This window comes from Glycine soja, chromosome 8 (assembly GCF_004193775.1).
Source record: "Glycine soja cultivar W05 chromosome 8, ASM419377v2, whole genome shotgun sequence".
NCBI lineage: Eukaryota > Viridiplantae > Streptophyta > Magnoliopsida > Fabales > Fabaceae > Glycine > Glycine soja.
Window position 1 is genome coordinate 16,623,236 of NC_041009.1, and position 19,525 is coordinate 16,642,760.

The following is a 19,525-nucleotide window of genomic DNA, read 5'->3' on the forward strand; positions in this document are numbered from 1 at the left end:
AATAAAAGTTATACCGAGAGCTTCTAACTTTTCCAAAAGCTGAAAAAAATATTCATGTAAACACCACTTTAATTATAAAGAGCTTATGTCAATAGAGAAGCTCATAGAAACTCTTATAGGATTCATCCAAACAGGCTCTAATAACCACTTTGACTCGCAATAAGCAGGATTTTTTTTTTATCAGTTTTTGCTGTTTTAAGTTTTTGATTATTTTTCAATTTTTTGACTAATTCTTCTCTAGGCTGATTGTGTGATATACCCTTGAACCGGACATTTGATCGTTCGCCAAATACCAATTTTCTGATTCAGTTTTCAGAACAATAGTCAACACTTTTTTAGCATTTAATATTATTTTGTTTCCTTCTACTTAAACTTAGAAGGAATAAGATGAAATATAATGAAAATCTAAACTTCTATAAAAAAATGGGAAGTCGAGGATTTTCATACATGTTAAGCACATCGTAAAATATTCCAAATGCCATTAGAAAGTTGTACAAGGGATAAACCAAAGACATTAAAGTCCATTATCAACAGAACTAAATTTAGAAAAGCAAAAGATAATACAGAGAAACGAAAAATATGGGAAACTAACTGCCTCATTACATTTCCACGCTGTTTTTCATTTTCAGTCATCAAAAGCATCATGAAAAATAATCCTAAAATGAATTCAGTAACAAAATTACAGCCCTTGAACCGATTATCTCAATCATGCAAGAGACAGTATAGAAGCGAAAGCAAAAACTGGTTGTAATTCAAACCCAACCAACAGTCATCGCAACAGTTGGAAAACAATATTATGAAATGTATTTCTCCTGCTGCTCTTGAAGTAACCTGGCCGATGATTTGGCATCCAAATATAGCGTACAAACTTCCTCAAGATCCGCCTATAAATTTCACAATAATGACTCATTGAGTTGAGGATAAGCACATAGTAAACATTTTTTCAAATGCTGAACATCAAATGGTCCAATTTCATAATTACCTTGCAGATGTTGTCTCGGCCATTCATTTTTGCAACAATGCTGGCAGGTGATAACAGTTGAACTGCATGCCTGATATGCAACAAGTGTAAGTAACAAAAGAAAGAAAAGCATAGGAACAGCCAATCAAGAATCCAAACCTTAAAGATGTTTGTTGTCCAATCTCCCCAAGGAAAGCTAAACTTTCTTCATCCACAACCAGTTCCTCTACTTGAGCACGGATAGCTAGAATCTGTCCCACAATTAAGAAGCATGTATGTTTGTATATCCAAACACATAATGCTTAACATTTTGAAATCTATTTGAAAGAAAGATGAAGGCCATACTACCTGTATCATTTCAGCAGGACCATATGTTTGCGTTCGAATGATCACCAACCGATCCAACAGGTCAACAGGTATGCCATGAGGACTTGTCATATCAGTTCCTCTGTATAAAAAGCAGGCAATGATGCTTAAATTTAAGCATTGTAAAATAATGAAAACAGGACCATATCAATCCAACAACTAATCAATATGACCATTGACTTAAGGTTTACATTGATGCATGACAAATTGTCAATTAAGTATGAACTATAAACCCTAAACATCAAGAAGGGTCCACAACCAGAGAGATTTACTTCTCAATTTTTATTAATCACAAGCACTGAAGTCTTATATGACCAAGAGCTAAACTCAATATCATGAAGATAATTAGGAAAGGTAATTAAAAAAATAAGAATCATGGTGTTGATGCCTGCTATGGTAATAATACACCAAAAATGACCAGCTATCAATCACAGCATTGCATTCATTTGATTTATTCAAATTTACCACTGGACCAAAACTTCTTTAAAAGCAAAATTAGTTTATTCATACCTTACATTGCATATTCCTCTATTAGTAGCAAAGATTACTATTGGAGATAGGGAGCTCTCTAAAGCACGATTCAAATACGAAAAACACTCCATATCTAGCATATGAACCTGTAAAAAAGCATTAAAGTTTGATTAATTAGATGCAATAGTATTTGCAGACATTAGTCGGTGAGAAACTTAAAGATACGGTCACCTCATCAATGAATAGAACTCCAGGAACAAGCTCTGCTACACCTTCATCAATATATCGGTTAACAACCTGCCACCAACAAAAACAGTTACCCTCTTGTTTTTATATTGTACCTTCTTTTCTTTTTTCCTTTGGTTTTTTCTGGTCAGAACTCATGGGTATGACTTTATTAATCACCAATGTCAATTTATGCATAAAACATCTGAAACAAGTAATATGCTCAAGGACAATTAAAAGCAATTGAACAAATTGCTAAGACAAAAGCTCACTTTTCGACCCTTAATTTTTCCCATAAATAAGAAACTACAAACTTGTATCAAAAGTTATTAAAATACCTTGTTAATCTCTTGCCTCAACTTGTCAGTGATTTCTGTTTTCCTGGGCTTCATCATCTGACCCATCAGAGACAGAATATCTTGTCCCCCTTGAGGTCGTGCATTGGCAGCATCCAGATCATGTAGGGTAACATCCTTTAAGAACAACAATACAAATCACAATAAGAAATCTGAAATATATAATATAGTCAATGTCTAGAACACATTCAAACAGAGTACACCAGTACAAGCCTCTGATTATTTTTATTTAAAAGTGTTATCCAAAGATTTTTTGAGTATTCTGAAAACAAATAAGTACATAAAAATTATCTCCTTTAAATTGAAATCTAGAATAAAAAATTCTGATGTCCGCATAAATCTGGATTAAAGTTTTGTCTTCCCCCTTAGTGACATGGCTTCAATTTAATAATTGCAACAAAATTTGGCAGTCACAACCATGGTTATTAAAACAAGACCAGACTGTCTGGTCCAACTAGCTGGATCAAGAACCAGCTTGGTGACTAGGCTTTAATTTATCAACCACTCACAGATCAACTTGAAGTAGAACTATAGAATTCATTTTATTGACAAAAACAGTTAAATTCAGAAATGAAAATTGACATCAACATAGTTTCTAATACCATCAATTAGAGGATTCAAATATGATAATTATACTAAATTAGCAAATCTTAGGGGTATTGCATAAACATAAAATTGGTCTTCAAATTCAAATTAAATACCTGAACAATCTCCTTTTTTTTGTGAACCTCTCCCTTAGGCAGTGGAACATACTCTTCAGCTTCAAGGTCAAACTCTGTAGCGAAAGCATCACTTCGACCCACCCTTTTTACAGCCCCGCTATTTGCCTCAATGTATATAACATCGCCAACAGCTATCTGGCATGTTGGCAAAAATCCCCCAATCATAACATCAGATTTGTTGACACAAATATTACACAACTTCAAAACTAAAACAGCTTCATACAAAATAAAGAAAAGAAATTTATAACTTGCAATATCTTAGTTACACAATGGAGCACACACAGAACAAGAGGAAATTAGAGACCTCACCTTTTCCTTAATCAAGGCATCATATATGGTAGGATCCAACTTGAGTTGCTTTGTTCCTTTCACTGTCTTCAATCCAATGATGACATGGCTAATACTTTTACCATAACCACCTGTTACGCTCTCAGTTTCTTCTGGAGAGAGCTCGGTGACCTTAAACAAGACCAGCAAAACATAAACAACAATATGAACAAGGCACAATCACATCCGAGTTTTGACAAGAGAATAGCTACAAACTCACCTCCCCTTCGTATACTTCCTTGTTTTCCTTGATACGCAGACCAATGGCCCGTCGAAAATTTTCCATGAGAACCTCAGTCTTCTTTACTTCCGAGGAGTAAACTTCGGAGCCAACCATAGGGCAGAACGGTACCTGCAGAGTGGAATAAACTTAATTATAAGCAGCAAGAAGGGGTAACAATCACAACACAAAGAATGAGAGTCTTGAGAAAGAAACCTTGGTGCCAAGCTCCTGGCTTATTCCAAGTGCCAATGCCGTCTTGCCGGTCCCGGGCGGTCCGGCGAGAAGAAGTGCCCGGCCGGCCATCTTCTTCTGCCGTATCATGTCCACCACAAGACCTGATGCTTCTCTTGCCTCAACTTGTCCAACGAACCCAGCAGCAAAACTCAATGCTTTTCCACTCGCCTGAACAAACAAAAACAATTCCAACTATTCACTTCAAAATTGAAGAGCAGAACATGACTACACAATAGGGTTCCACCTTACTAGGAGCAAGATGTGGAAGAGGAAGAGGAACTCACCTCGAGACCTAGGCCTTTAATGTGAGTGTGTGTAGCAACACGCTGTTTCTTCGTGGTTGATTGAACCTCTTCTATTTTCATCTTCTCCATTTTCTCTCTCAGGTTTTGCACTTTGCAGCAGCGGACACTGAAGAAAAGAACTAGAACGCACACTTGTTATGGAACACAAGGGAAGGCTACTACTATTTTCACTCTCCCTGTTTACTAATCCACTCTCTTTTCGTTTTTCTTTTCCTAAATTACCCTGAAAATACACCCATGTCAACAATTGCCTAAGGGAAGAGAAGAAGAAGAGAATTGCTACACACACCATTCATTTTGCTGGTACACCCAGCACAACAAATGTAATTCCCATATTATCCTTCTGTAAGTGGTTTACGGATCAGCAACCCGTATATGACATACTGATTGCTGATCCGTAATTGGTTTAATGATTGTGAATCCATAAACCAATTACAGAAGGGTAATATAGGAATTACATATGTTTATGTTGGGTGTACAGAAAAATGAATGGTGCGCATAGTAATTCTCGAAGAAGAATACAAATACACCGGCCTTGGCTAACCTAGGCCCAGTTACATAAAGCAGGTTGGGCAGCACTCCCATTTCTTTTCTCATTACACTCCCATTTTTACTTTTCTTTATTCTATTCTATATCATTAATGTGATTTTCCAAAATCCTACCACCGAAGGAGTGCTGATGGTTAAAAATTAAAAAGCATGTTTTTAAAATATTTATTCTTTTTATAGAATATTTTATATAGTATTATTCAGTATTTTTCCTTGCTAATTTAGCCATTTTTTCTTATTCTATTTTTCATCTTTTTCTTTGTTTTAAAAATAAATTGTATAAATATACATTTTTATTTCAAAATAAAATTCAAGTACCACATGAAATACTGGCAGCTTTCTTCTGGACAGTCCCAGCTCTTTTCAATCATGTAAGGGTCCCTTTCTGTTTGTACAAGTTGAAGTTTGGAGAAGAATGTTAAGCTCAAATTTTGAACTTGTAAGTTATGGTTATTTGTTCTTATCAATATTTTATCTATTTATGTGGATTGTGTGAGAATTAATGCTTGATATAATGCAGGTGGACTCAGACAAGTATAAAAACATTAAACATATTCTTAGAGATAGCCTGGCGAAGGGAGTGAAGAATATTAAAAAGGAGTCCATCTTGGATTAGAAGCCTTTTAGCATTTTTGAGTCAATATGGCTTCTCAACTTATAACTCAAAAACAGTTCCATTTAGTACATATATTTAATTTTATATAAATCTCACTCCATTTTTTTGGTGCACTAAGGATATGTTCAGCCAGCAGACTAATTCCTTTCAAGTTAAACTTTATCTCTGACAATAAAACCTTTTTAATAAGTCTCTCTACTTAATAAATCTAACTTAAATTTCATTTGGCAATAGAATTATTTAACTAGATTGTGTTGCTATATTGCGATAAATTGTTCTAAAGGGGTATTTTTAGAAACTTATTCTTGAATTGAGTCTCTTTTAAAATTATTTATCCCATGGTGTTCTTTTTTTACGCGAGATACATGCAAAAATCATGTAAATCGCCAGCCCCATTGGCGGGTTTGCTATGGGTGTGACACGTGCCAAAGACGCCAATGATACTGGCGATTTCCCCTTGTATCGCCACCCCCATTGGCGATTTGGCCATGCAAGAGGGTGTAGTTAGTTTGACTGGCGAGTTCCAAGAAGAGGGCGTATTTAATTTTTTTTCCGTTAAAATCAATCATCCCTAATTTAACTAGAATCAATTACAATCATATTTAATTTTTTTCGTCTAATTTTTTTTCATTAAAATCAACATGCCTAATTTTTTTCCGTTAAAATCAATCATCCCTAATTTAACTACAATCAATTACAATCGTATTTAATTTTTTCATTAAAATCAACATGCCTAATTTTTTTCCGTTAAAATCAATCATCCCTAATTTAACTACAATCAATTACAATCGTATTTAATTTTTTCCGTTTAATTTTTTTCCGTTAAAATCAACAATGACTATTTTTTTTCCGTTAAAATCAATCATCCCTAATTTAACTACAATCAATTACAATTAGGGATGATTGGTTTTAATGGAAAAAAATAATCATTGTTGATTTTAACGGAAAAAAATTAAACGGAAAAAATTAAATACGATTATAATTGATTGTAGTTAAATTAGGGATGATTGATTTGAACGGAAAAAAATTAAATACGCCTTCTTCTTGGAACTCACCAGTCAAACTGACTACACCCTCTTACATGGCCAAATCGCCAGTGGGGGTGGCAATACTAGGGGAAATCACTAGTACGAGTGACGTCTTTGTCACGTGTCACACCCATAGCAAACCCGCCAATGGGACTAGCGGTTTGCATGGTTTTTACATGCATCTCGCGTAAAAAAGAACACCATAGGATAAATAATTTTAAAAGAGACCCAATTCAAGAATAAGTTTATAAAAGTACCCTTTTTAAGACAATTTGCCCTATATTGCTGCCTTTGTGAGAATCCTAGACCCTCTCTTTTGCTTAAGTTAAGATACAGGCCTGTGTACTTTTGCTGAAAAATTTTGCAATGTATTCGCAGTAATTAATCGCTTCAAGAAAGAACATTCGCTGCTGATGTGATGATCAAGCGAATATGACGGCAGATATCATAGAACTTGTTGAAATTAAAATTGATCGTAAGTTCATGATGATGACATTATATTCCCACGCTTTACCCACAGAACTTGTTAACCCCAAACGAAAATATTGGCTGAAATACATAGTATTAAATATTTTTAATTACTAAAGGAAGTAAATATTAAATATTTTTTCATTTTCAATATAATAAATATTTCTCATTAAATACATTCAATCAAATCACCATCATACAGCTAAAATGCCAAACTTATGCTATATTTTCTCCTTTATCTTCCCCCTAATAATATGCTCAAACTTATTGAGCTTAATAAATGTCAGAATATAAAGGTTTCTATTTCACTAAATAATTGGTGCAATTTTATTTGAGATTGCCACCATCTAAAACTGATTTTTCAATAAATTAACTTTGCCTAGTGAATAAATGCTCAAATGGTAAGCAGCTTCTTCAGCTCTTTTTTATTTACCTGAAAATTCACAGGAAAAAAAGAATTAACTTTCCTTCCTAAAGAATGATTCAGGGTGAAAAAATGAAATAAGGAAATGAAGTCTATTAAGACAGGATAGAGAGCAAAAGAAAATTACCTTCCCCATGGCATTGCGAGGGAGTTTATCCCACACGATTAGTTGAGTTGGAATCTAACAAGATATAAACAAATTATAAGAGAATTACTATGCTTTGTTTGAAACCCAAGAAATCAGCAATAAAGAAAACAAAGAGAAATGGTGTTTTTCAACTGTTTGATTGATTAGTATGAGAAATAGCCAAGAAATAAATAAAATGCAATGAATTTTGTGCATAGTTTTGCCATCTCACGAGCCAAGAAAATGGAAGAGGGAAAGAGAGATAATAATTTATATTTCCTGATAAAATGAAATGATTTTTTTATAATATAATTCTTTTAGCAACTTGAAAATAAAAGGTATACATGTCATTATATGAAACTTTCTTTCTTTTTCACTCTTCTGTTCGATCAAAATGTGGCCATACCTTGTAAGGTGCAATTTTGTCTTTGGCCCAGGTGGATAATTCTTCTAGGCTTAGAACAGGCTTTGATTCTTGATCTCGTTTCAGTTTAACATCAGCCTGTGGCACAACGATTGCACCAACAATCTCTCCATAGTCTTTGTCTGGTAGGCCTAAAACGCAACATTCTGAGACAGCCGGATGCTGCAAAAATGTTCTGAATGTGAATATTCATATACAATTCCTAATACTCAGCTTTTTCCATAGAGAAAAAAAAAATGCGACAATCCTAGGGGTTGACGAAAACTTTTTCCATAATGAGAAAATGCTAGCCACTTGCCTCTATTATAACTGATTCAATTTCTAATGCAGAAAGCTTATATCCACCAGCCTTGATTATATCAGCATTATTACCTGATAAACAAGTAGAGAAAATGAATGTTGCTTTTAGTTTTATCGCCATCACAATCTAACTTCTACTCTGATGATAAGCTCAGGTGTAGGAATCTTGTTCATACTTTGTCAATCAAGATGAAATATTTGAGTTCTCATGCATGTTCAAATAAAAATATTAGGCAAAACCAAATGTCCTAGTTATCAGCAATTTGGGATCAACGTTTCTGACAAACAACTGTAACAATTTATGCATTTTTTTCTCATACTTTTGTTGTGACATTCATTTTGGAAAAATGGAAAGCCCTGGCTCAAGGATAATTCCAAGGAATTTCAAATTGGATATGTAATTATTAATTAAGGCATGAGAATTATGCTACAGGCTGCACACAAGGTTCTGACTCTTACAAGAAAACATATGACAGCATACATTGAGAAATATAAATTTCCTTACGTCCTAGAATGATGAAATATCCATCTTCATCTGTAGTAACTGCATCTCCAGTCTTGAAGAATCCATCATCAGTAAATGATTCCTTTGTTGCCTGCATGGAAATAGTAAAATTTCTAAGATATATTTCTTGTACCATTCTCTATATTTGGAATCTTAGACTTTCAGTGACTGAAATAATATTCTATTCCTTTTACTATGCCCAATCTTTAGCATCTTGGAACTTCTGTAGCTCAAATAACTGCTTCTTAGATAACAAGATGAGCAGCAGTTGGAAAGTGATGGGGCATAACAGGGAAATATGGTACAATATCACGATGTACATAAATCAATAAGGAACGGGTTTGGAGCATAAAAAAAGAAAAAAAAGAATAGGTAATAGAGAAATATAAATTGCTAAATAGAAGAGCTTAACATTTTGAAAGTACCTCAGGAAGTTTCCAATATTCTTTAAACAACGAAGGGCTTTTAAAGCAAAGCTCACCCATTCCAGTATTTTCATTCACACTCTCTTCATCTGTAATAATCTTGACCTGTCAAGCAAATAGAAATGCCAACCTTATAAATATGATATTATTTTTCACATTGAGTGTCCACAACACTTGAGACAACACCTCCAGACACATAGTAAAACAACCATCTCATAGTATCTCAAAGTAAATTTTTGCAGGTGTTCTTCAAATTTCAGTCACATAACACTTTATTTAATGTAGTTAGAACAATAAATTTGGTTTCCTTAACCTGAAATTGAAACTTGTGCCCAGAGCCCCCAAGCCATTAGTTATTAAACCCCCCCCCCCCCCCCCCAAACAATGTTGTTTAGGTTATCTGATCATGTAAACAGCCTATGCAACAGTTGAATGAATGAGTGATAATAAACAGCCCATATTCTATTGCAAGCAGCAGTGAACAAGTGCAAGCTCAACTAACCTGTATACCGGGAAATGGTTTGCCAACAGTTCCAGGTTTGCGCTCACCTTTTAATGGATTCGACAATGCCATAACAAACTAGAAACATTAACATAATAACATAAGATTCATATAAAAATATCATTATAAATTTAATAAGAAAAGTAGTAAAAAGTTAAAATACATACATGATTCCCTGCAAAGTTAAAGGACTTAAACTAAAGTTTACTTACTTCAGTCATGCCATATCGTTCCAATAAGCGATGCCCAGTGATGGCTTCCCATTCTTGCATAACAGGTAGTGGAAGTGCAGAGGACCCACACATCTGAATGATAACATGATAATATGTCAGATTTCTCAGATTGAATTAGTAGTCAGCACTAAGCACCAATGCAGAAGAACATGCAACATAACTTGCTGGCATGTCCATGCATGGTAAATTACCACACCACTAAGTTACACACTGATTCAGTCAAATTAAAACTTCAATAATACTCCATTATTTTAAAATTCAAACAACTTCCCATTTATCTTCTTTTAAGAAATAAAATTGCTTGATGGATGCCACAGTGCCTCTTTGTCTTACCATAAGACGCAAGTTCTTTGCAGCAGATACTGAAGCAGCTTGTAGCTCAGGATCCATTGCATGATAACCTTGTATCAATCGGGCATAGATAGTTGGAACCTTCATTTACAAAAGGATTCAATCATAATCCGATCACCCAAGACAAGTTTTCTAATCATAGGAAATGTTGTTGATAGCAAATAGTATACAAATGAATTTTAAAAGAACAAACTATGCAACAACTTAATACTTTTTTATGCCTAAGTGTATAACAAAATGAAACAATGCCATCATATGGACTATAAATGCTGTCTTTGTATGATTATAGCAGTAAACATAATTATTTTCAGCCAAGCTTAGGTTATATACACAAACCAAGGTACCATGAGAGTGAACCATATCAGATACATGAACAATGCTAATAAGAATTACACTTACTCCAGTGAACACAGTTATAGCATCTTCAGCCTTAGAACCATCAGTTGGATATGACTCACGCCATCTCTGCCAAACTCCTCTCACACTAAATTTTGGCAAAAACTCAACCTTCAACAAGACAATTAAATTCTTAGCCACAAAAAAATATTTAAAATGGATACTGTCTATTTAGAGGCCACTAGAACAAAAGTTAAGATTTCTTTTTCTCTTTTTTTAGTTTTGTATTTTCTTCGCAAGCAGAAGTGAAGATAATATATTACCGTGGAGCCTGCATAGAGAGGGGCCATTAAACCATTGAAAAACCCATGAACATGTATATTATATATGTTAAGGACTGACGTAATAAAGATACCCCAAATGTTTTAAATAATCAGAAAAATATTGAATAATTTATACACAAAAACTTTCAAGGATATGATGTAGTGGTAGACAATGCAGAAACTGATCAGCAGATGTGTACTCCCATGCTTTTGTCAAAGTTTGGACCTTAAATCAAGACAAGATTTAAAAAAAATACAAAATTAATAACAAAATAGGAATGGACTGCCTTGCTCCAGACAACAAGGATTAAATTGCATTTGATTAAAATTACATCATAAACAGTACTTTGTGTGTGCATGATTTGATAATCAAAGTATTAAATGTAACTAGAGTTAATCACAGAGCATACCTGGGAAATGATGCTTTTGTGTGTATGAACAACTCCCTTAGGTTTACCTGTAGTCCCACTAGTGTACAAAATCAGTGCTGGATCTTCACCTATGCGAATGGAGTTGAAAACAAAGAACTAACTGTCTAAAACTTGCGAACAAAAAAGTCAACCTATCCATTTATAAAAACTGAAACTGATTTTCTTACTTAATCTTCCAAAATTATCCAACAAAATTTTATCTGTATGAATTCCCCCATTCTGCGAATGGTCATCTCTGCTTTTCTCAGAAGACTTGTTGAGAACAAGTGGAAGATGAAAAAACTGAGAAGAGCTTTTATTGGCTATGCTTTGCATTATTTCACTATGATCTTCAGTACTCAGTATTGCAGATACATCCTACAGCCAAATTATATCAAATTTCTATTAAGATTTAATCCACAAAGCAGAAGTACAGCACAAAGGCAATAATTAAATGGTTTAACTAATCTGTTAGTAAACTCATAACCAATTCTTTTTTTCTTAGATACATGAGACTCAATCTATATCACAATAACCATATTAAGAGAATATTAAGAGAATACCAGCTTTGGGCCTACGTAATGGGCCTAATTCTGTACTGATGGTTTATAGTAGAAATAGAAAACAGAAAGGGGAAATCGGGCCTTTGAAGTCAGGTGGTGGTATAGGAAGGGAAAATAACATAGTGACCAGAAAGGAGAATTGGGCCAACTCTGAAGATCCAGTTGCATCAAAAGAGAATGGATCACCTATTTTAAAGGTGGGAATGGGCTTAAAGAGGTGGCCTCGTGGGACAGAAATAACAGAAAAAAGGATGCTGGTCATACAATGCAACAGGTTTCGAATTCTGTTTCAAGTGAGACCTTGAAGGAAGCAACAAACACTTGGACTATAGCAAAAGACATGGGGGTCCGTTATGAAGCAGAGGAAGGAAAAATGGTGTCCAAGATTGCTATCTTAGAAGGAAAAAACAGAGGAGCAGTGGAAAGGTTGGGAAGAAGTATGGATGATTAATGAAAATTACAACTTATAATATCAGAGGTTTGGGAGGGGGGGTTAAGTGGAGTTCTGTGCACAGGATTGTGGTAAAGGACCAGGAGGATTTGTTATGTATTCAGGAAACTAAGCGAGATAGGGTGGATAAGTGGGCATGTCAAGCATTGTGGGAGGATTCAGAGATATGCTGGGCAGAGAGTCCAGCAATCAATAATGCTGGAGGTATGTTGTGTTTGTGGAACGAGTCAACTTTCTCTGTTGAAAGGAAGATCATTGGTACTGGATTCGTTGTATTGGACTCCCAAACTGGAATAGTGATGGTAATAGCATGGCAGAATGTACAGAAAACAGTACATCCGGTACTGTTAACAATTATTATTCATTATTAATACTATATATACATATTTTAGCTGATAAAAAAAACAATAACCATATTAAATCTGCCAACCCATATAATACACATTTTGTTCCTTGAGAGTGGACATACTTGCAGAAGCGACCGTGAGACTAATAAATGACAGGCAACACAAGTATAAAAACTAATCCAAAAGCAATATGGATTATTTTGTTAGGGACCGATGAATAGAAGAATTTCTCATTCATGTCTGAACTGAACATCCAATAAAACTTAATTTATAATATTTAAGGTATACTTCCAAAGCATATTTCAGTCATGACTCGTGTAATTAACAAAGGCTTATCCATAGATAAATCAGATATTTGAAAGTTCAAATAAAATATATGAAGACAAATTCAAGGGCTGATCAAGGAGGCCTGAACTTCATAAAGTTTGCAAGCCATCCAAATGTTAAACAAATGCAAGAATAGGGATTTCAAAGCATACCGAATTATTAGTCACATACAAGAGCTCTACTTCTGGATAGCTGGTTGCAAGCGGAACAGCAACACCTCCACTAAGCCAAATCCCAAGTATTCCAGCAACAAATTCAGCGGAGGGTTTGGCTACAATTCCTACTCGAGCTCCACCGAGATTTCCCTGGATTTTGATACCGCTAAGAGTTTACATAATAATTATTTTGAAAATATTCACAAATGTAATACTACACATAAATGCCAAGCAACGGATAAAGAATTTAATTAATCTCCAATTCTTAACAGGTGATCAGTATAGAATTTAAAATAAAATGAAAAAAAGTAGGTTTTCTTAAGGAGAATATAGTGTCCCATACTTTCAAGCTGTTTTCTATGGTTCGGCATGAAGGTTGCTTTGGTAAAAACAAGAAGGCCCTAATAATTTTGCAGTGTATAGTTTATGCTATTTTTTATTGCATTTAGTTAAACCAGAATGTATCTTTTAGAGTGCCTCTTTGCTCTTAAGCATGTAATGGAATATAATTGTAATTTTAGCTTCTTTTTTATGTTCTCAGGTTTCTGCCCCTGTTTGTGTCAGAGGAGTTGTTTCTTGCTATCTTTTACACTCAGAAAGATTGGCAGAATTGCTGCATTACTAGTTATCTTATTGTTCTTAGAAAGTTTTCACACTTTATGCTCCAGCATGCTGCACCCCATACCATGCTGTATTTTCCTTGAAATTTATATTGTTATATTTGAAAAAGAATAGCATAACTGTTTTTATGGATTAAGTTTTTAGGAACTTTCATCATCATATTGGTCAAATGCTAACCAGTAGTTATGCACTATTTCATCTAGCAATAACAATAGTAAGGAAATTCTAAGGTATAACTCACTGTCTGTGCATCACTGCCACACAAGAGATTGGATATCTTCTGTGCCGATGAGACAAGTTGCTTGTAACTATAACTCTTCTGATCAGCTCTGATAGCAACACTCTCAGGAACTGTAGGTTCGTGCTTAGCAATTGCTTTGACCACCTCCATTAATGTAGCAGGTGCAGATGCTATATAAAAGGCATAAATAGTCAAATAACCTTTATAAATGGATTTTTTAGATATTAAATAATTTCCACATTATGTAAACTGAACAACCAGAATATCAATTTGGTGTTTTTCTCAAGTGACTACTCAATAAACTGATAACTTCTTCTCCGAACCAAGATGTCCATTCTAAACTTTCCAGCACAGCAATATCGTTATCATAACAAGTCAATGACAACCTCATTTTTTCAGAGTAAATCTCTTACAAACCGTTAACAAAGTATTTTAACAAGTTATGATAATTGAGACTAATTCAGAATTTAGAGAGAAATCATAGCAGGTACATTTAGGCCACGGTCCACCCAAAAAGGTACCGAATGACATTTTACCCTCTTAATCTTCCTGGACACTGAAATTTTTAAAGCTCCATAAAGCAATAATCAGGTTTGCAAGATAGGCAAAGTTACAACTTGATCAGTAGTTAGGAGCTACAAAACCAAAACGCTATTTATCACTGAACACCGAAATTGGATGCTTCATAACAATCTCTATCATTAAATATTGTTTTTTTTCCAACAAAATCCAAATTGTGTGTGCTAAATGCTAATGCATGATGTTTAACTAGTAGCTAGAAGCAAACAGAGTTGCACGCAAAGAACATTTTCTAGCAAACTCAACTAAATTTAAAAAGGAGAAAGGGAAAGCACACCCTTTACTTCTGCATTCAGCACTGAGACACCCCAATAGTATATTCCACCAAATTCAACCTCAAGGTAGAATTTTTTTTTTTAACAAGCCCAATACCCCAGTTAAAAAATAAAATAAAAACATTGATCCCAGAAGCACAGGACTTACGTTCAAAACAATAAGAAAATACATTCAGTGTGAAGAAAGAGAAACTCACAAGAGAGTGGACGAAACTGAGAGAAAGAGGTGGGGTAGGAAGCAAGGTGCGGGAAAAGAGGGAAGGAAGAGGAAGCTATGAAGGCATGGGAAGAAGAAGAAAAAGTACGTTGAGGAAGGAGAGTAAGGTGTTTGTCGAAAGCTTTCAATGAGCAACTCATTTAGGTGGGTGGCAGATATGGTAATGTAACCAACTAATTGAGCAGTGGAGTTAGGTGGAAACTGCAAAACTCTAATTCTATTTTTCGCACGTTCCTCTTTTTGCACCTCTAATTTTGTCTGTCTTTCTTTCTTTCAGTCAAATATGGCTTTCAGTTTCGGGGGGCTATTATAATGCTAATGCCTATTCAATTCCAATTGCAATACCAATGCCAATGGTGCAATACTGTTTTTTTTTTCTGGGTTCCTTCTGTTTCGAGGGGCCTCTTGATTATTGTTTCTTAGGGTTCAGGACAACTTAATTGTAATAGGATGTTTGTGAGTCACAGCTTGTAACTTGTTACTACCACATTTTGTATTTATGTTTTTGCCTTTTTGAAGATAGGTTTCTTCTTGTGTGGTAGGAATTATCTTAGTACACCAACAAAAAAAGGAAGATATGTAATTAAAATATGTGTATGGATGAGCATAAAACAATACATATACGTAGTACTTTTATATAGATAAGCGTATAATCGAAGACGAGCCTACCGGGTTTTATTAAAATAATAATAGTGGGTCACACACTCACACCTATGTTTTGTTTGACCCGTAAGATTTGGTCTTGGGTTTTTTTTATATTTGGAGGAGGAGGACTTTAAATAGAATTTTCCGGATTTTGACTGGTTCAAATTATTTAGTGTTGTTTTATATGGTTTATTTATGTAAAACAAAAAAAAAGTAACATTGTATTGGACAGCTAAAGCGATATTTCGTATTTGATCATTCAACCAACGTTTACTAGTGACGAGAAGGTTCAGGTCATGGGTCCTTCACGCAATTCTACAATAAAAAAACTACAGAAAAGAATCACATGCAGAATTGATAACCTTTATTAAATATTGGGCCATTGTAACTTCTCAACTACTCGAAGGGTCTCAAATGTCTGACCCCAAAATTATGGGGTCACATGCTGGTGGTTCAATAAATGTATATCCACCACGTCATGAAGGAGTCATTAGAAGGGTTAGGGTGGAGAATACTATGAACTTTCTCCAATAACCTCGCGTTAGAAATCAGATTATAGGGGCTATTTGTGTATTGCTATTAACATACTCGAGCTCCAATTCAGTGTCAAACAATATTCTTAAGAAATCGTGTGGAAAAATAAGATGACGAGAATTGGATAGCTTCGCTAAAACTAGTTTAATTAAAAAAAAAAAATTGCCTTAAATTCAACGGCAAAAGATGGAATCATGAATGTTTCAAATCTAACATTTCATTTCGTACAATTTGTTTGTTCGACGTGTTCTCTGCGTTAATCACAATAGTTTAATACGCAAATAAAAATACATTTAAACACATTTTTGTCCTTATGGCATTGGTTCAAATGGTTCTTCACTCATACGAACTATTTCTTGATGTAAATCTTCTCATAAACCCACAACCAATAGAATTTTAAAAAGACATCCTACATTAACATTAGAAATACATCATAATGCCAGAAATCCTGGATGTCAAGACTCGAATACAGAAGACTTTAGGGATTGGTATGGAACTTTAGCAATGAAATCCAGCTAATTCTTAGCATGTACTATATCTGCACCAAGCTTGGGCGTTGACAAATAAAACTAAAATACCAGGCTTGAAAAATTGTGCATTAGCATAAGACTGAAACTAGTATAATCACAAACATGTACCACATGGAAGTTTCGCTATCTTTGTAGGCTAAAGCCAAAATAGTAGATAGTCAACGTGATCATTGACCTAGCCATCTCCTCCACCAGAAGGGTGTCCTAACTCCCTGGGAACGAGGTGGTGTAAGAATATCAAGCATTGTTTCCTTCTCTTTTGGGGTCAATGGAACACCTCTAACAAGGTTCAAAGCCATGATGTGGACATTAGTCTTTTGTTTATGCCTGTTGTAAGCCCATACTCCTGCAGCTGAACCTGCAATTAAGAGCTGTTTCAAAGAACATATTTCTGGAATCAGCACAAATTTAAACTGCAATGTAAAAAAAGAGAAGAAACTCAAGTGCTTTCAATCATCCTTCAGTAAAAAAAAATTAAAAAAATACCGGTAATAACCACAAAGCTGCTGTCTGCATATCAAACTTGGGCGTATAGAGTACAGTCTCTCCAAATTCGTCCTCAAGCTTTTTGTAGATGTCCTTGTCAGTCTTTCCAGATTGAATTTCATCACGAATTAACTGAAAAACAGTACAAGTATTTATTTAGGGTTTACAACTTTACATGATAACTTCCAGAAGCCAATTGAAATTCCAAATAAGTAGTTGAACGAAACTCAACATAAATAAATAACAAAATCATGTTTGTTAGAAGTGAGGAATCGAATAAGTAATAACACCCATATCAGAAAGTTAAAGTGTAGTGCAGTGCAGGTAGGTACCTTCCTGAGCAAAATGGCAATGTCTGCTTGAGAATCCTCAATGGATTGACTCCCACACTCCGTGCACCTCACATTATGACTAATGTTTCTTGCACGAGCATCTACTATCATTGCCTTCTTCACTGCATCATCCTCACTCGCCATTCAAACCTACGCAAACAACTAGCCATTATAAAACAGCTGCATAGCAAAACCATGACAAAAACAGTGCAAAACCAAGCATAAAAAGAATCACGACGCTTTAACTTTAACTTTAACACCCAATGATTATAAAAGTGAAACAACACCAACAGTCTAAACCATGACTAATGCGACGAGTTCGTTCATTCATTTTGTCGAACAGTTTGGATGCACAGATTTCAGCAGAGAAAACAAATCCTCTCCTCTAGAGATGAAAACGAAAAGTAATTTTGACAGTAAATGTTTAATACTATAAGAATTTATCGGATGTCGATAAATTTGAAATGGGTTTTACGAAGAAACTCACTGAAAGAATTGATGAAGTAAGGGAGGAGTGAAATCCTTCTACGCTTTCGATTCAAAGCTTCGATTAGAGTGTGCGTCGGGTTTTGAGGTCCTACTGAGGCACAAAGTATTTTCTAGAGAGCCCGATCCATATACCGATAATTACTTTCCCACATACCTTTTTCATCTTTCGACCCCACTATTTTTTTGTAAAATAAGTTTTTTTTCCCCTTAACTATTTCAGATTTTGATGTCTAGTTTCTCTTAAAAAAGTGGCTTAAATATGTTTTTCATACCTGTAAAATAAGTCATCTTCAGATTACTACCTAAAATTCACTTTTGGTCAATTACATACCTGAAAAAAAATTATATTTCAATATAATACATGTCGTTAGTCTCATACTGGTAAGTGATGATGTGATAGGCGAAGTATCACATCATCAAGTCTAATCACTTAGCACGTAGTTAAAATAAAATCATATCATTATTTATTATTTATTTTTAAGAAAATCCAATTAAAAAAAAACATAACTTTCGTTTTCAACATCTTCTCCCTCACCCTCTTCTTCTCCCTCTTCTCCCCCCACCTACCCCCGTGTCACCCAATGCTACCTAGCGCCACCAATAGTGTCCCCACCATCGCCTTCCTCCCTTCCTCCTTCACAATCCATCCCCCAATCCACCCTTGGCCCCACCGCCTCACCCTATTCATCTTCTTTGACTCTTGTCGTCTTCTCTCTTCTCCTCCCAACCAGAGACTCCAACAGATACTCAAACCACCACAGTAACCACCAGCCAGTCATCCAAACCTCATCGGAAATCCCATGACCAACATACATACTCATGATTTGCTCATAATAGTTGCAAATGACGGTTTGGTTATTGCTATGAAAAGAATTTTACCCAACTACAACTCTTGTCCTAGGATTGAGTGAGCAATTGATAATACCAAAAAATTCATAACCCAAAATTAAAAAATAAACACAGATTTCACTTCAAAATTATAAAATTGCAGTCTCAAAACCAGAGACTCGTCTTTCAGCAAAAATCTAACAACCTTCGCTCCATATATCTTTAACCAAAAAAAAACACTCACGGGTTCAATTTGGGAACTACAATTGCCACTAATCCTAACCTAGTTACAACAATATTTTCAACGCTTGGTCAAACCAACCAACTCAAAATTGTCAACATTCCAAACCTCAAAATTCATCAAAACTCTAAAACGTTTACATTTCAGGGACCACAAAGGAGCAATAAAATAGCAAGTGAGTAGGACAAAAGGCATATACACCAAGGAAAAAATGTAATAATGGAAAAGAGGGAGAAGAAGAGGGAGAAGGAGAGGAAGATGTGGGGGAGGTAGGGAGGGGGAGAAGAGGGGGAAGAAAAAGGTGAGGGAGAATGATGTGGCATTGATGTGTTAATGATTAAGTGTTGATGATGATGTGACATTCCGTCTGTCACATCATCACTTAATAAAATGAGACTAATGACGGGTACTAGATTGAAACATAAAAATATTTTAGGTACGTAGATTACCAAA

The 19,525-nt window shown here is 34.9% G+C and overlaps 3 protein-coding genes across 5 annotated transcripts; all 3 read right to left on the minus strand.

Annotated features, from left to right (window-relative positions):
• Positions 1-453: 453 nt before the first annotated feature.
• On the minus strand, positions 454-4,326 carry LOC114422396 (ruvB-like protein 1). The gene is made up of 12 exons (XM_028388727.1): positions 4,170-4,326; positions 3,865-4,053; positions 3,649-3,780; positions 3,411-3,560; positions 3,081-3,236; positions 2,362-2,496; positions 2,030-2,095; positions 1,838-1,944; positions 1,310-1,409; positions 1,121-1,212; positions 983-1,052; positions 454-884 (listed from the first exon to the last, which is right to left on the minus strand). Exons 1-12 carry the CDS (start codon positions 4,257-4,259, stop codon positions 795-797), a joined length of 1,377 nt encoding a protein of 458 aa, XP_028244528.1. The 5' UTR covers positions 4,260-4,326; the 3' UTR covers positions 454-794.
• A 2,648-nt stretch (positions 4,327-6,974) lies between these two features.
• Positions 6,975-15,530, minus strand: LOC114422397 (malonate--CoA ligase-like). 2 transcript variants are annotated; one of them, XM_028388728.1, is made up of 17 exons: positions 14,968-15,524; positions 13,917-14,086; positions 13,052-13,204; positions 11,400-11,589; positions 11,212-11,300; positions 10,958-11,027; positions 10,802-10,854; positions 10,542-10,649; positions 10,125-10,223; positions 9,771-9,863; positions 9,559-9,636; positions 9,057-9,161; positions 8,632-8,722; positions 8,125-8,198; positions 7,809-7,988; positions 7,403-7,456; positions 6,975-7,284 (listed from the first exon to the last, which is right to left on the minus strand). In XM_028388728.1, the coding sequence occupies exons 1-17, from the start codon at positions 15,125-15,127 to the stop codon at positions 7,246-7,248; spliced, it is 1,806 nt and encodes a 601-aa protein (XP_028244529.1). In that variant the 5' UTR covers positions 15,128-15,524; the 3' UTR covers positions 6,975-7,245. The 2 variants fall into 2 exon arrangements, 1 of the variants encoding a protein (XP_028244529.1); XR_003668683.1 differs by lacking the exon at positions 8,125-8,198 and having other exon boundaries at positions 14,968-15,530.
• An 883-nt stretch (positions 15,531-16,413) lies between these two features.
• LOC114422399 (cytochrome c-type biogenesis CcmH-like mitochondrial protein) lies at positions 16,414-18,125 on the minus strand. Of its 2 annotated transcripts, none has more exons than XM_028388732.1 (4): positions 18,002-18,125; positions 17,515-17,664; positions 17,183-17,314; positions 16,414-17,067 (listed from the first exon to the last, which is right to left on the minus strand). In XM_028388732.1, the coding sequence occupies exons 2-4, from the start codon at positions 17,656-17,658 to the stop codon at positions 16,864-16,866; spliced, it is 480 nt and encodes a 159-aa protein (XP_028244533.1). In that variant the 5' UTR covers positions 17,659-17,664; positions 18,002-18,125; the 3' UTR covers positions 16,414-16,863. The 2 variants fall into 2 exon arrangements, with proteins under 2 accessions (XP_028244533.1, XP_028244534.1); XM_028388733.1 differs by lacking the exon at positions 18,002-18,125 and adding an exon at positions 17,815-17,941.
• Between the last annotated feature and the right edge of the window lie 1,400 nt (positions 18,126-19,525).